At 50.4% G+C, this 15,859-nt stretch overlaps 1 protein-coding gene and 1 non-coding gene across 2 annotated transcripts; both read left to right on the forward strand.

Moving 5' to 3' along the window:
• Positions 1-3,744: 3,744 nt before the first annotated feature.
• Positions 3,745-3,850, forward strand: LOC112935804 (U6 spliceosomal RNA). The gene has a single exon (XR_003238218.1). It is a non-coding gene; the product is annotated as a U6 spliceosomal RNA (small nuclear RNA).
• A 1,978-nt stretch (positions 3,851-5,828) lies between these two features.
• Positions 5,829-13,982, forward strand: ZP3 (zona pellucida glycoprotein 3). The gene is made up of 8 exons (XM_026019513.1): positions 5,829-6,136; positions 7,992-8,110; positions 9,716-9,819; positions 9,897-10,074; positions 10,169-10,286; positions 13,022-13,113; positions 13,256-13,398; positions 13,749-13,982. The coding sequence occupies exons 1-8, from the start codon at positions 5,831-5,833 to the stop codon at positions 13,967-13,969; spliced, it is 1,281 nt and encodes a 426-aa protein (XP_025875298.1). The 5' UTR covers positions 5,829-5,830; the 3' UTR covers positions 13,970-13,982.
• The last annotated feature ends 1,877 nt before the right edge of the window (positions 13,983-15,859 follow it).

Below are 15,859 nucleotides of genomic sequence, written 5' to 3' on the forward strand. Positions count from 1 at the left end.
TTCTTAATCATAAATTCATAATGTATTGGGTTTTAAATTGTATATAAAATCATCTATTGTATATAGGAGACTATATGCATTGCAGGCAAATTCTTAATATTCCTTTTTTAAAAAAAATTCTTAATATTCTTAACTCAGAATTAAACCAAAAATCATTGGGATCCCTGGGTGGTGCAGCGGTTTGGCGCCTGCCTTTGGCCCGGGGCGCGATCCTGGAGACCCGGGATCGAATCCCACGTCAGGCTTCCTGCATGGAGCCTGCTTTTGTCTCTGCCTCTCTGTCTCTCTCTGTGTGACTATCATGAATAAATAAATAAAATCTTTAAAAAAATAAATAAATAAACCAAAAATCATGATTTTTTTTGGCATGGTTCTTTTTAAAGCACTCGAATGAAGTATGATTGACATTTAAAAAAAGCTATATGTTTAATGTATATAATCTGATGAGTTTGATTCATTTAAAATTTTTTTGTGTACTTCCTGAATTTATAGTCCTGTGATTTTTAGAAAAGATGTTTATTTTTCACTTGTGTTCTTATGGCAGTTTCCAACATTGTTTTATTGTGGATTTGAGGATTATGAGATTTCTCCCCTCTTTTTTTTTTTAAGATTTTATTTATTTATTCATGACACACACACAGAGGCAGGGACACAGGCAGAGGGAAAAGCATGCAGGGAGCCCAATGTGGGACTTGATCCTGGGACTCCCAAGATTATAGCCTGGGCTGAAGGCAGCACCAAACTGCTGAGCCACCGGGGCTGCCCGTTTCCCCCCCTCTAATGTACTGGAAGGAGTAGTAGAGTTTGAAAGTTTGTAACCACTATGATATAGACAGATTTGGGCAAGAATCTCAATAAATGTTAAAAAAATTTTTTTTAATTTCTCAGAAAGAGAAAGAATAAGCAGGGGGAGTAACAGAGGGAGAGGGAGAAGCAGGCTCCCCGCTGAGCAGGGAGCCCGATGTGGGACTCTATCCCAGGACCCTGGGATCACAACCAAAGCTGAAGGCAGACACTTAACTGACTGAACCACCCAGGCACCCCTACTAACTTTTAATATGCATTGATAATTCTTGCCTGAATCTATTATTATGATGACTGCAACAGGTCATTTTTTAAAGGATTTATTTCAGAGATAGAGTGCATGTGTGGGGTTGGGGCAGAGGGAGAGAGAGAAAGAGAGAATCTCAAGCAGACTTAGCTGCTGAGCACAGAGCCGGAGGCAAGGGGCTTGATAGCACAGCACTGAGATCCCGACCCGAGCTGAAACCAAGAGTAGGATGCTCAACCAACTGTGCCCCCCAGGAGCCCGTAAATGGTCACTTTCCAAATGATCATTCCTCCTGTGATAGTGTTCTACTTAAGGAGTTTCTTCCCTTCTACAGAAAAATATTCTCATTATGTGTTTTTATGTATCGTCAGAATGGGTGCCCATGGATTCTTACTTTATTTGACGTCGAGTCCTTGTTCTCATCATTCATTTTGGTGCACAGTTGTCCCCAGCTTGGCCAGTGGGACCACCGCTCCTCTGTTCAATTTGGCTTGTGTCCTTTTGACACGTCCTCATCATTTTATGAACATATTCACCATCACAAGATATTCTAGATTCACCTTGTACTTTCCTGCCCCTAGCCTTGGAATCAGCCAGTCCTCCAAGGAGCCCTGGGTCCCCCTGTTAGAGAGGAATAGTATTTAGAGACCAGAATCTGGGATCTAAGGAATTTTAAGGGAAACGCTGTGGGCAGGTGGCTGTGCCTTTGGTGATTCTGGCCACCAGGTGGCAGCACTCCTCAGAAAAACACAAAAGACCTGGAATCTGGGCTGGGTTGAGAGAGTGGGGGTGGACTGGCCAGGATCCTTTTTTTTTTTTTTTTTTTTTCAATTTTTATTTATTTATGATAGTCACACAGAGAGAGAGAGAGAGAGAGAGAGACATAGGCAGAGGGAGAAGCAGGTTCCATGCACCGGGAGCCCGACGTGGAATTCGATCCCGGGTCTCCAGGATCGCGCCCTGGGCCAAAGGCAGGCACTAAACCGCTGCGCCACCCAGGGATCCCCCAGGATCCTTGATGGAGATGTCTTTGGTCCTTTTTCTGGAAAGGGGAGACACAAACTTACCACCACTTCATATGCATACTCTCCTCTATCCTCCTCTCCCCCAATACATGCTTCACATCCACTCACCAATTTCTTCAAGTCTTATTTCTTATTTGTTTGAAAACTCTCAAGCCCAATGTGGGGCTTGAACTCATGACTCTGAGATCAAGAATCACATGCTCCACCAACTGAGGCAGCCAGGTGCCCTATGTCCTTTTATCCAGAAGACTTCTAGGAGGGCTAGGTAGTTCCAGGGCAGAGAGGGAGAGGGGATGGATCCCAAGGAGGGAGGCCCTGATTTCTAGTCCCCAGCCCACCCAACCCTATTTACAGCACAATCTACAAGCACAGCTGTGGGCTACAAGTATGGAGAGGCCCCTTCCCCAGAGGGCCACCACTCCCAGATAGAGTGTCTCCAACTAGCTGTTCCTTGGGATGTTGGGCCACAGCTGGCTCCCTCCCTCTGGACCTGGTAGGCAGATGAAAAAGAAAACCAGGTCCAAAAAGCATTACTTGTGTTAAGGCCCCAAGTCAGGAAACCAAGACTTAATACCTAACCTAACTGCAGTTTCAAATCCTCAGAAATGAAACCTTTTAAAAAACAATTTATTTATTTCGCAGAGATAGCGAGAAAGCAGGGGTGCAGGAGGAGGCACAGAGGGAGTGAGAGAATCTCAAGCAGACTGCCTGCTGAGCACGGAGCCTGATGTGGGGCTCCACCTCATGAGGCTGAGATCATGACCCAAGCCAAAACCAAGAGTCTGACAATCAACTGGCTGAGCCATCCAGGCGCCCTAAAAGATTTATTTATCTTATAGAAAGAGGGAGTAGAGAGAGTATATGAGAGGAGGGGCAGAGGGAGAGGGAGAGAAGCAGATTCCCCACTGATTGCGGAGTCTGACGCGGGATCTGATACCAAGACCCTGAGATCATGACCTGAGCCAAAGTCAGACACTTAGCCCACTGAGCCACCCAGGTGTCTCTCCTTCTCTATTTTTAAAAATTTCAGGGCAGCCCGGGTGGCTCAGCGGTTTAGTGCTGCCTTCGGCCCCTGGCGTGATCCTGGAGTCCTGGGATCGAGTCCTGCATGGGGTTCCCTCTGCCTGTGTCTCTGCCTTTCTCTCCTTGTGTTTCTCATAAAAAAATAAATAAAATCTTTTAAAAAAAACCCTTCATTTCCTGTGGCCCTTTGGGGTTCCCCTCTGTTAGATGGGGTGCTGCCTGATTCATGAGCCAAATAATAAAGCCAATTAGCTTTTTAAAATTGACTGGGTTCGGGCACCTGGCTGGCTCAGTTGGTGGAGCATGTGACTCTTTTTTTTTTTTTTTTTGGAATAAGGAGCATGTGACTCTTGATCTCGGGTTTGTGAGTTCAAGCCCCACATTGGGTGTAGAGATTACTTAAAAATAAAATATTTGGGGCACATGGGTGGCTCAGTTGGTTAAGCATCTGATTCTTGGTTTCAGCTCAGGTCATGATCTTATGGGTAGTGGGAGCCAGCCTCGCATTAGGCTCCCCACTCAGTGTGGAGTCTGCTTGAGGATTCGCTCTCCCTCTGCCCCTCCCCCCATTCATAGATGCATGAGCCCACACTCTCATAAATAAATCTTTAAAAAATAAAATGAAAAGTAAAATAAAATCTTGAAGTGCTCACTTCAGCAGCACATATACTAAAATTGGAACAATAAGAAAAGACTAGCATGGCCCCAGCACAAGAATAACCTGAAAATTCATGAAGTGTTCCTTATTTATTTGAGGGAGAGAGAAAGAGAAAGAGAGAGAGAGGGAGAGAGGGAGAGGGGGAGAGAGAGAGAGAGAGAGAGAGAGAGAGAGAGCATGAGTAAGAGGAGAGGCAGACTTCTCAATGAACAGAAAGCCTGACATGGGGCTCGATCCCAGGACCCCAGGATTATGACCTGAGCTGAAGGCAGACATTTAACTGACTGAGCCACCCAGGTACCCCAGTGTTCCATATTTAAAAAAAAATTAAAATCTTAAAATAATAAATTAATTAATTAAAATAAAATTTACTGGGTTGAATTTTTGTTATTTAACATGTGGAACCCAGAGGGAAGGATTTCCCCCTGGGTGAGCCACCCAGGTGACCTTGGAGCTGCTTTTTTTTTTTTTTTTTTTTAAGATTCTACTTATTGGGGCAGCCTGGGTGGCTCAGCAGTTTAGCACTGCCTCCAGCCCAGAGCCTGATCCTGGAGTCCAGGGATCGAGTCCCACATCAGGCTCCCTTCATGGAGCCTGCTTCTCCCTCTGCCTGTGTCTCTGGCTCTCTCTCTCCCCCTGTCTCTCATGGGTGAATAAATAAAATCTTTTAAAAAAAAAAGATTTTATTTATTTATTCATGAAAGATAAAGAGAGGCAGAGACATAGGCAGAAGGAGAAACAGGCTCCCCAGAGGGAGCCCAATGTAGGACTCAATCCCAGGGCCCAGGATCATGCCCCAAGCTGAAGGCTGACACAACCACTGAGGCACCCAGGCATCCCTGGAGCTGCTTCTCTGTGCTGGCTGCCTCCACATCCCGCACCACTGCCCATCAACTCATGTTGGTTAAGTCAAAGGATGTTGGGGTAATCTCTTCTCTTCCTTCCACTTATTTATTTTCCCACAAGTAAACTAGATTACATATATTTTTTTAATGCCCCCCCATCCCCACCAAGGGACTCTTTAAGCAACTTAAACCTATGGTTTGATGACTTCAGAGGCAAGCATTTGCAACTGAGTCCACACTTCTGTTCCTAGGAATTAGGTGCCATTAATTTTTAATGTTTATTTCTAAGTAATCTCCATACCCAATGTGAGGCTTGAACTCATGACCCCGAGATCAAGAGTCACACATTCTTGCGACTGAGCCAGCCAGGTGACCCTGGCACCATTAACTGTTGCAGTCCTCCTCTGCTTCTTAGCAGAGCAGGCCATCAGTAAATGTTGCCCCTATCACTCCTTCTTCACCCTCTCCTGCCAGGACTGGCACAGTAGCCACCCGACCCTCATCTCTGGTCCTACCCCTTCCCAGTCAGTCTCTCAGATCGCCTCACCCAACTCCCCAGCACCCCAAACCATCACTCTCACACCCTAGGTACCGAGGTTCCAGCAATTCTGAGCTCCTAGGCTCTTCTCCCAAGCCAGCCCAGTGCCCTCTCCTTGATTCTGTTCACACAGCTGCCTCTGCCTGAACCGACCTCCCATCCTACCTCCCATAAAATTGGGCGATGACCCCTAAAGTTCCCTGGTCTCCTAATGATGTTGCCTCCAGTTATCTCACTTGGAATGAGCTCCCTGCCACCCCTGATTGTCATTCCCACCCTTCAATAGAGGACTTTCTCCCTGTCTCCCCCCATGGACCTGGGACAGCTCTTCACTCCCTCACTGGGCAGCAAAGGGTAGACACACGGGAGTTGGGGGGGCGGGCGGCAAGGCCGTGGGACTGACTAGGCTGCCCACCCACACTTGTCAGATTTAACTCAAATACAAATCACTTGGGAAAAGAGGAAAACACTAGATTCTAACTCCATAGGTCTGGGGTGGGGTGAGGTCTCCCCTCTTCAGGTTTAACAAGCTCCCAGGTGATGATGATGCTGCTAGATCGGGGACCAACCCACTGATTGGTTGGGGAGGGGAGGTGGGTGCTAGCCCAGGTGCGAGCAGCATCATCTGGGGTATAAGACTGCTGAATGGTGGCTGTACTGTGGTTACCAGTGGGAGTGACTGGAGGAGCTATGGGGCTGAGCTATGGAATTTTCATCCGTTTTCTGCTCCTGGGAGGCATGGAGCTGTGCTGCCCCCAGACCATCTGGCCAACTGAGACCTACTACCCATTGACATCTAGGCCCCCAGTGATGGTGGACTGTCTGGAGTCCCAGCTGGTGGTCACTGTCAGCAAAGACCTTTTTGGTACTGGGAAGCTCATCAGGCCAGCAGACCTCACCCTGGGTCCAGAGAACTGTGAGCCCCTGGCCTCCATGGACACGGATGATGTGGTCAGGTTTGAGGTTGGGCTACACGAGTGTGGCAGCAGGGTGCAGGTGAGACGTAGCCCCCTTGGTGGCCCTGGGGAGTGTGGATGCAGAGCCAGTGAGAGGTGGGGCTGGGCCAGGTTCTTTCACTTGCTGGCGGCAAAAAGCAACTGAGGCTTGAAGCTGGGTATTGGCGACAGGGGAATGGCTGGATTCAGGCCCGCCAAGTGGAGTCCAGAGGGCGCTGTGCACTCTGGGCCATAGGGCATTGCCCAGCATGAATCCAGAGGATTTGTAAACCCCTTGAGGGCATCCAGAGGAGATTGGCTGATATGAGTGTGTCGGGGTGTGTGTGTGTGGCACCTAGCATTTTCAGGGTCCCTAGAAACTTGTGTGGCAGAGATCAACTTTGACTTCTTAGAAAGCCCGAAGTAATCACAAGAAAAAACATGTGTGCATCCCACCCCTCCCTCATGCTTAACAACGTGAGGCCCTGAACTAGAAGTGGTTTTGAAGGAGAAAGCCAAGGGTATTAGGATCACCTCTGTGTTAAAGGCACCAAGGTGGCCCCTGGGCAGCGGCGGGGGGTTCCAAGCAGAGGGGTAGGGAAGTGTAATGTGGGAGGCAGGTACCTAGGAACTAAGTAGTTCAGGCTGCAGGAGGGCCTTCCGGTAAGGCAGGGCTGGACTTGCACAAGATCCCTAGCCCATCTGTGCAGGATTCCCTGAACTGCTTACTCCCACCCCACAGCTGGTCCTCTGCCCGGTCCTGGGCCCCTGCTCCTGCCCACCAGGCCCTGGACTCCAGTCTCAGCTTGACTAGGGTGGGGACAAAGTCAGTAAGGACCTGGAGCCCTCCTGGGGCTCTGAGCTGACATGCTGCCCCTCCCACCCCTGCCAGGGCTTGCCTTGAGGCCTCTTGGCCCCTCTTTCCCCAGGGGGAAGACAGGAGGCTTTGAGAACTGCAAGAGTTTTGTGAGGAATTATTCTAATAGAGTAACTCCCCAACTTTGAGCATTAAAATCACTTGGGGAGCATTTTAAAATCCTGATTCCCATCTCCTGTGCTAAATCAGGCGGGAAGTGGAAGCCAGATAAGTCTTACAGGTTCCCAGGTGACTCCAATGAGCACAACCCAGCCATGCTTTTCTCTAGGGGGGGGGGTCTCCCAATCCTACCTGGTTAGAATCACCTGGGGCCGGGACCTGTGCCATATCACCAGTCCATGATTGGTTTAATGCCCTGAATATCTGAGCTTGTGAATAGAGCAACCTAGAGATCCTGCTACTGGTACATTTGGAGCTGTAGCTAATAGGAAGCTAGGACTCTCCCCTAAAGATGGAGTGATTTGGGCAGGGCTAGGCAGCAGCACTATCTTCTGTGTGGCCCCTTGGAAGATGCAAATATCCTAGTAGCACCTACCTGAGCTCTTCCTGCCTCAGGCAACCACTGACCTAGTTTCCTCTCCTATTATGTGGGTATGAGAAGAAGTCAGAAAAGGAAGGGCAACTCAAGAAAACTAGCATTGAATGAGTTAAAGTTCCTGAAAATTTCTGGGTTCTTCAAAGTGGCTTTTTTGGTCTCAGGCCTAACACCACCCCTAAAAGGAAACTGTTGAGATAGGGGTGGGAGCCTGAGAAGGAGAGCACATGCCCAATACCCCTGGTCATTGGGCATCCCTTGGTGCCTGACACTGAGCTGATCCAGACTACCTGCAGTGGTATGACAATTTCAGGGCTAGAAAAAATGAAGGTTCGAGGGTGATAGCTGCTCAGGCTTTCCCATGGGTCAGCGGGAGGGTGGGCTTTGAGTCCAGGGCCTATGTTCTCTCCATCTCTGGTGGGCAGTCCTCTCTGCGCCCTTGTGTGGGTTGACATACCTAGGGCAGGTGATGCTGGTGGGGTTAACCCCTCCTGTCCCCTTCAGGTGACTGACAATGCTCTGGTGTACAGCACCTTCCTGATCCACAGCCCCCGCCCTGCGGGCAACCTGTCCATCCTGAGAACTAACCGTGCTGAGGTTCCCATCGAGTGCCACTACCCCAGGTTAGTGTGGGATGGGGCCTGCTGCTGCCCCTGGTGCAGAGGCCCATTCTGGCAGCACAGCTGCAAGAAGGTGGAAGTACTTAGGTTGAGGTCACTGCTCTGTGCGCCAGCTGGGAGCGGGGAGCTGGCTGAGTCTACCTTGAGCCTCTGAAATGCACCCAGGTCCCAGTGGCCTCTTGGTGGAAGCTACAGGGCTGCCCAGCCCATGCCCACCTTGAAGTTGAGAAAAACTCCATGCAGGGAGAATTTCTAGGCTTGGGCTATCACAGCCTGCTTTTTGCCTATGGCTTCTCCCAGTACGTATGCACAGGTGGGAGAAACCCCTCAAGCCCTAGCACCAAGCATGTGCCTGTGGCATGAGGCATGAGAAGGCATGAGAGGCAAATACACGGAGGCATGAGAAGGTGACAATGGCTTATAATGACAAGACCAGAGTGCCAGTTCCTGTGTGGCTCAGCTGAGTGAAGGAGGTGGTGCTGATACCCTGAGGGCATGGGTCTGGGGAAGGGTCATGGTGTAGAAGCTCCCAGAACAAGATCCTGGAAAGGTACCACATACATCCCAGGGGAGTGTAGTGTGCCCATTAATAGGGGCTTTTGCCCAGGGGTCTGGAGCCCAGGGTCTAGTCAACAAAGGTGGGGGGGTGGACAGAGGGGTTCTAAAGGCCCAACAGATCAGAGAGGGTGCTCAGGCCCCCATCTTAATGAGCACCCCTCCCTGAGAATCAAGCTGAATGGGTAGGACTGTTTCTCAACCCAGAGGTCCTCTGGCAGCCAGAACAGGAGGCATATGGAGTCAGTGAAACCAGCTGAGCTGTGGTAGGAGTTCTGAGCCATAGCAGCAAGGGTGGAGGGAACTCAGTGCCTGGCCTAGTTGGGTGGGGGAAGATAGTAGAGCCAAGGATGGGAAGGCCAGCTACCCCTCTTACTGGCTGAGAGGCCAAAGCCCTCCTGGGACCCTTGTGGGACTACGACTATCTTGCTTTTGAACGTCTCTGCCTGAGACTGACCTGAGAACATTGGCTTGCCTGGCCTGATGGTGGTGGGCAGTGCAGGTGGCCTGCCACAGGCTGGGATGCCCTATCCTAGCTCTAGATACCCGAGGCGTGGTTCTCCGATGCATCACTGACCCTGCCTCTTCCATGAGATCCACTGGGATCCGCAGGGCCAACATCTGGAGATCTATTGCTTCCAAGACTTTCCCATCCTGGTCTAGACTCAGTCCCCGTGGCTTCTAAAGAACTAGAGGCCTATCTGTATTTGTCTCTGAAGGGCTTCACCAGAGGTGCCTTCAAGAACCCTGTCCAATGCAGAGAGGGATGGCTGCCTGGCACCCAACATGGGTCTAGAGCCCAGACTCCAAACTCAGGTGTACCTGGATTTGATCGTGGCTTGAGGGAGGGACCCACTCACAGGTGTGGAGTTCAGGCAGGTCAAGGGGCAGGCTCAGACTTCAGGTGTCTTCAGCTGCCCTGGACTTGTTGCCTGGCTGGGCCACAGCTGAGGACTCTGGCCTTGGGTAGAAAGGAGAGACCTCCTGCCTCTTTCCATTGAAAGCAAAGAAGGGGAGGTCAAGACAGGTATAGACAGCTGCTCTTCTCCCTAGGCACAGCAATGTGAGCAGCCAGGCCATCCTGCCCACTTGGGTGCCCTTCAGGACCACAATGCTCTTCGAGGAGAAGCTGGTTTTCTCTCTCCGCCTAATGGAGGGTAAGCAGGGAGGGCTGGGAGAAGGGGGCTGGCAGGGATAGCTCTGGGAGTCTCACCCCGGACTGTGTGCCTTTCAGAGGACTGGGGCTCCGAGAAGCAGTCCCCCACATTCCAGCTGGGAGACATAGCCCACCTCCAGGCTGAAGTCCACACTGGCAGCCATATGCCACTGCGACTCTTTGTGGACCACTGTGTGGCCACGCTGATACCAGATCGGAATGCCTTCCCTCATCACAAAATTGTGGACTTCCATGGGTGAGGTCTGGGCCACCTGTCTAGGGAGCCCTGGGAACAACATCACACTACATCCCTTGCCCCTTGATTCCATTGTCCATTCCTTCTTCCAAAGCTGTCTTGTGGATGGTCTCTACAATGCCTCTTCGGCCTTCAAAGCCCCCAGACCCAGGCCAGAGACTCTTCAGTTCACAGTGGATGTTTTCCACTTTGCTAAGGACTCCAGAAACACGGTAATTAACATTTTTTAAAAAATGGGAGTACCTGGCTGGCTCCATCAGTAGAGCATGTGACTCTAGATCTCAGGGTTGTGAGTTCAAGCCTCATGTTGGGCATGGGAGCCTACTTCAGGAAAAACAAAGACCTAAAACAAAACTTAAATAAGCTTGAACTATGGGGTCAGGCTGACCAGGCTTACTGCCTGCTGCGGGTCACCCTTAAGCAATGACTTGATAGCTCTGTCCCTGTCCCAAGACTCCATGAACTCACTTACCAGATCAAGTGAAAATCTCTAGTGAGATCTTCAAGGAAGAAGCATGGATGTCACAAACCCTTAGAGGTAGGTAGGAAACCCACGAAAGGTGGAGAGAATCTGGGGTCTTAGAAACAGAACAAATCAGGGAGATGCAATGAGGAGGACCAACCACCATGGCGTATGGTGGGCAGGTCATTAACCTGGTCTCTGCCCAGATGGGCAGGGCTGGAAGCCAGATGAAGGTTGAGCGAGGAGGTTGACAAAACAGGTGTCAGCCTTCCTGGAGGCTTTCTGGAAGGGCGAGGAAAGCAAGTATGAATTTCTTTTCCTACAGGGTAGTATCTTGTACTTGATCATAGGCTAGGCCATTGACTTATTGAAACTTGAGTGTGTCAGCATCTGGAGGGTTTATTGAAATAGGTTGGGCCTTATCCCCAGGATTTGGTTTTAATGTCAAGAGAACCTAGAATCTGCATTCCTTTTTTTTTTTTTTTTAAAGATTTTATCTATTCATGAGAGACACAGGCAGAGACATAGGCAGAGGGAGAAGCAGGCTCCATGCAGGGAGCCCAATGTGGGACTTGATCCCGGGGATCACACCTGAGCTGAAGGTAGATGCTCAACTGCTGAGGCATCCAGACATCCCTAGAATCTGCATTCCTAACACATCTCCAAGTGCTGTTGATGCTGTTGCTCTGGGATCCACCCCTTAAACTACTAGGCTAGAAAGCCCAACCTAAAACTTGAGGGCGGAGAGGGAAGGAGCTAAGATGTAGATTGCTTCTGATGGTTGGGTTGCAGGAAGTACAGGTAGGACTAGTCTCTAACCAGAAAGTGCTAGTAGAATTTTACAAATTCTACCTAAGTGCTCTTAAAGAAGTTTCCTGAGCTGGGGGCAGCTTTGGGGGTGGGGATGGGGGGGAGATGTGAAGTTCAGGGGAAATGTGAAGTTCAGAATAGCTGGTCAGGAAGTAGCAGGGATTTTTTTTTTTTTTAATTCTGGCTTTATGGTAATCACCTGCAAAGGTTGTAAAATCCCATATCTTTTCACTTGATTGTGGTGGAGACTGGCATCCCTTTTCTAAAGCTTAGAGATCTTCATATGAATTTCACAGCAAATACCTATATACCTAGTTTTTAAAAATATCTTATTTCTTGAGACTGCATACAAGCAGGGGGAGGGGCAGAGGGAGAAGCAGACTCCCTACTGAGCAGGGAGCCTGACATGGGGCTCAATCCCAGGGCCCTGGGTGACCAGAGACCAGAGGATGATGCTGATCAATGGTCAATGGCAGGTAGCCTGAGTTCTGGGAGGATTCTCCCTCAAAGGTAAATGGGATGATTTGGCTGACTCTATCCACAGCATAGAGAAGTAAACCTTTATTCAGGAGGAACAGGGAATCATTCTAGAGTCTTAGGCCCTAGCGTACACGGAAAAGTACTAGGAAGAAGCTGGAGGATAAAAGCAGTGCTTTCCTAAAAAAGGGATCCTAAGGGACCCTGGGGCCCTCCTCTGCTGGAGTAGATAGGCCAGGAGCCTTGGGTGCACCTGGCTGGCTCAGTTGGTGGAACATGATTTTTTTTTTTTTTTTTTTTTAAATTCATGACCGAGGCAGACACAGGCAGGAGAAGCAGGCTCCCTGCAGGAGCCCAATGTGGGACCCTGGATCATGACTTGAGCCAAAGGCAGATGCTCAATCACTGAGGCACCCAGGTGCCCCAGGAACATGGGACTCTTGATCTCGGGGTTGTGAATTTGAGCCCCATGTTGGGTGTAGAGATTACTTTAAAATCTTAAAAGGGAAACGGCGGGTGGCCAGAAGTAATCCTTGTTCAGATTTCTGAAGTGGCTTCCCTATTGGTATACTCGGCCACTAGGTGGTGGCCAAGGTTTGTGGCTCTGCAGAAGGCTTCAGGGAAGGCAGTAGAACATCTAGGTTTTGCGGGGTTGGCAGAGGATGCCAAAGCACTATCTGGAATATGAAGGACTTCTGCTGGGGGAATGCCTCTGCCAAGAAGACTAGGGCTGTTCTGGGGTAATCTCCCTTACCCCGGGTGGCAGGGTAGTCAGTGATTAGTTTGGGAAAGATGGGGGGTGGGTGGATTGAGGGGGGTGGTAAGGAGAGAATAGAACTGCTGGGTTTCAATCAGGAATCTGATTTGCTTCTTCAAATCTTGGGCAACTTAATCTCTGACCTCTATTCCTCTCTAAAATGGAAACCACCCTCCCTCCCCACAAGGGTTAAGATTAAATAACTGGCGTATTAGGGCAGCCCAGTGGCTCAGCAGTTTAGCGCCGCCTTTAGCCCAGGCCTGATCCTGGAGACCTGGGATCGAGTCCCATGTCGGGCTCCCTGCATGGAGCCTGCTTCTCCCTCTCTGCCTCTCTGTCTCTCATGAATGAATAAATAAAATCTTAAAAAAAAAAAATAAATGGCGTATTCAAGTCCAGTGACTAGATTTCTACCTAGTAACAGCTACTCTTCCTTCTAGATCTATATCACCTGCCATCTGAAGGTCACTCCGGCTGACCGAGTCCCAGACCAGCTAAACAAAGCGTGTTCCTTCATCAAGTCTACCAAGAGGTAAGAAACAAGTTAGACATGGCTGCTTGGGGGTAGGAAATCTGACTGGCCTCCCTGGCATCTGTTCTGCTAGTACATACATCAGCAGGCTGCTTCCTGAGGGCAACACAGCCATCTGATCTTCTTGTCCTTGCCTGTTCAGGTGGTACCCTGTAGAAGGCTCGGCTGATATTTGTCGCTGTTGTAACAAAGGCAGCTGTGGCCTTCCAGGCCGGTCCAGGAGGCTGTCCCACCTAGAGAGAGGGTGGCGCAAGTCTGTTTCCCACACTAGAAATCGCAGGCACGGTAGGTGTTAGGACCCCTGCAGGGGTCTTGTCCTCCCACCTCCAGTTCAGGGTAACTGCTGTCACTGTGGGGTGATATTCTTCCTGTCCCCCATTTAAGTCTGTGCACCTCTGGGGGAATGCTGTTCTGGGCTTTCTTACCTATCAGCCTTGGGGCTCTTAGAAGGCTCTAAAACCCCCCACCCAAGTGCCAGCCAGGGGTTCTGAATAGGGTGTAACAGGAATTCCAGGGGATATAATGCAGCTTTCAGAACAAAACCTACTATTTCAATCCACCGAAGCAGAGCAAAATCCTCAATCTGACCTGTGGTTTGGGACTAAAGTGACCCTTAGGTGTCCTGTGTCTTTCAGTGACTGAAGAAGCAGAGATCACCGTGGGGCCTCTGATCTTCCTGGGAAAGGCTAGTGATCATGGTATAAAGGGGTCAACCTCTCCTCACACCTCTGTGATGTTGGGCTTAGGCCTGGCCACGGTGGTATCCCTGACTCTAGCTACCATTGTCCTGGTCCTTGCCAAGAGACATAGCACTGCTTCCCACCCTGTGATATGCCCTGCATCTGTCTCCCAATAAAAGAATAAGCAAACTCTGGGTTGTGGCATGGTGATATCAGATAGGGCTGAGCTGGGAGGTGAGGGCAGAATGTAGAACACAGTTGGAACAGAATTCAAGGACTGTCATCTCTAGTGTAAGGTGGTCTGTCTATAGCAGAGAGGCCAGGCTGGCCTGTGAAGGCAGACCTTTTTTTTTTTTTTTTTTTTCCTCTGGCTTTGGGCAACAAGGCCTTCCTGGGAGCAGGGTTCACCTTCCCAGGCAACAATCCCATGTTGCCAGGGAGGCCAAGGTGTAAGCTGTTGGGGGCAAAAGCAGGGTGGGCCCTGTCAGTCTCCCTTCCAGGCTAGTAAAGGGTCTTTTGTGTCTCTGGACCTCCCACCTCATGCATCTTAATGGTGGGGGCAGGGAGGAAAAGACAGAGTGGGCTTCTCTAGGGGCAGCAGGCTAGAGGCAATGGTCTGGACAATGGCAACCTTGGGCCTAAAGCTGCTATAGAGGATCACATCTGGGGTGTGTGGTGAGTGCATGCTGTGGCCAAGTCACCAACTCAAGGTGGTTCCTCAGGAGGGCTGGGACCCTGCTTTAAGCTTCCAGTCCCTAGGGGAGCTTCCTTGTTCCCCCTCTGCCTCACCAATAGAGTGGTCTTGGCCTCCTAGGCCCTGGGAGTGCCCAGGAGGGAATGGTAACGCTGGGGGTGCCCAAGCAGACTGTGGCCTCCTTTCCAGGGCAGGTCCTGCTCCCCCTCTGACAACTGTGATGCTCCCCTGTGCTGCCACCCCCCCACACACATACACAGTGGGCTGTGGCCCTTAGTGGACTCCAGCCTCACCCCAGACCCCGATTCCTTCTCCTGACTAGGTGAAGGTCCCTACATTTGCCAATTACCTGCTGGGAGCCTAAGGCTCCTCATGGGCAAAATGGGGCTAGTATCTATTGGGCAGGTTTCTTGGACACAAGTTCCTTTTGGTTCCTATCAATTTAATTAAATGCTGCATCTAGAATGGTTGTCTCTGCAGCCTGAGGCCTGGCTGAGGGCAGGGGCTCAAGGGTGTTGTCCAGGGCATAGAGACAGAGGTCTAAAGTATGTTCAGAGCAAGGTTTTGTGATTCTAGTTCTACTGAGAACAGGCCCCTTGACATCAGTTCTTGCTCCCTCTAAGTGTGGTCTGTGAGCGCTATTATCATCACCTGAAGATTTGTGGTAAGACAGAATCTTGGGCCCTGTCCCAGCCTTACTCTGCATTTAAGAATCTCTAGGCAGGGGCTCAGCGGTTTAGCACTGCCTTCAGCCCAGGGCCTGATGCTGGGGACCCAGGATTGAGTCCCATGTCGGGCTCCCTGCGTGGAGCCTGCTTCTCCCTCTGCCTGTGTCTCTGCGCCTCTTTCTCTTTCATGAATAAATCTTTAAAAAAAACTCTAGGCAACTTAGTTGTGTTAAAGTGCACCGGGCCAGGGGTTTTAGCATCAAGAAGGAATCCTGTCTCCCCAAGCAGGTCCCACCTGGTGTGCTATGTGAGGGGGTAAAAGGTTGGAGGTATAGGAGGGGTGGGCTTCCTGGAGCAAATCTTTAAAGAGCTAGCAGATCCTAGCTGGACAAAATGGGAGAGGTGGGTATGAGGGGAAGAGAGCAAGGGGGGAGCGCTTGGCCCTAGAAGAACGGAGGGCCTCAGTGCCCTGTTAAGGGGTAGAGTAGGAAGGAAGGCCTCTTAGGGCCATAACAATGTGGAAACGTGGGGGCAGCCCGGGTGGCTCAGTGGTTTAGCACCTGCCTTCGGCCCAGGGCGTGATCTTGGAGACCCGGGATCGAGTCCCATATCGTCCCACATCGGGCTCCCTGCATGAAGCCTGCTCCTCCCTCTGCCTGTGTCTCTGCCCTGCCTCTCCCTGCCTCTTTCTCTCTGTCTCAAAT

Source organism: Vulpes vulpes, chromosome 3 (genome assembly GCF_048418805.1).
Source record: "Vulpes vulpes isolate BD-2025 chromosome 3, VulVul3, whole genome shotgun sequence".
Taxonomy (NCBI): domain Eukaryota; kingdom Metazoa; phylum Chordata; class Mammalia; order Carnivora; family Canidae; genus Vulpes; species Vulpes vulpes.

What these genes read in the sequence shown, in the direction of transcription:
- ZP3 (XM_026019513.1), top strand. Translation starts at nt 5,831, where the DNA reads ATGGGGCTGAGCTATGGAATTTTCATCCGTTTTCTGCTCCTGGGAGGC. An exon ending in CTAAGGACTCCAGAAACACG is followed by an intron (nt 10,287 to 13,021) that starts GTAATTAACATT and finishes TCTTCCTTCTAG; the next exon opens with ATCTATATCACCTGCCATCT. An exon ending in CACTAGAAATCGCAGGCACG is followed by an intron (nt 13,399 to 13,748) that starts GTAGGTGTTAGG and finishes TGTGTCTTTCAG; the next exon opens with TGACTGAAGAAGCAGAGATC.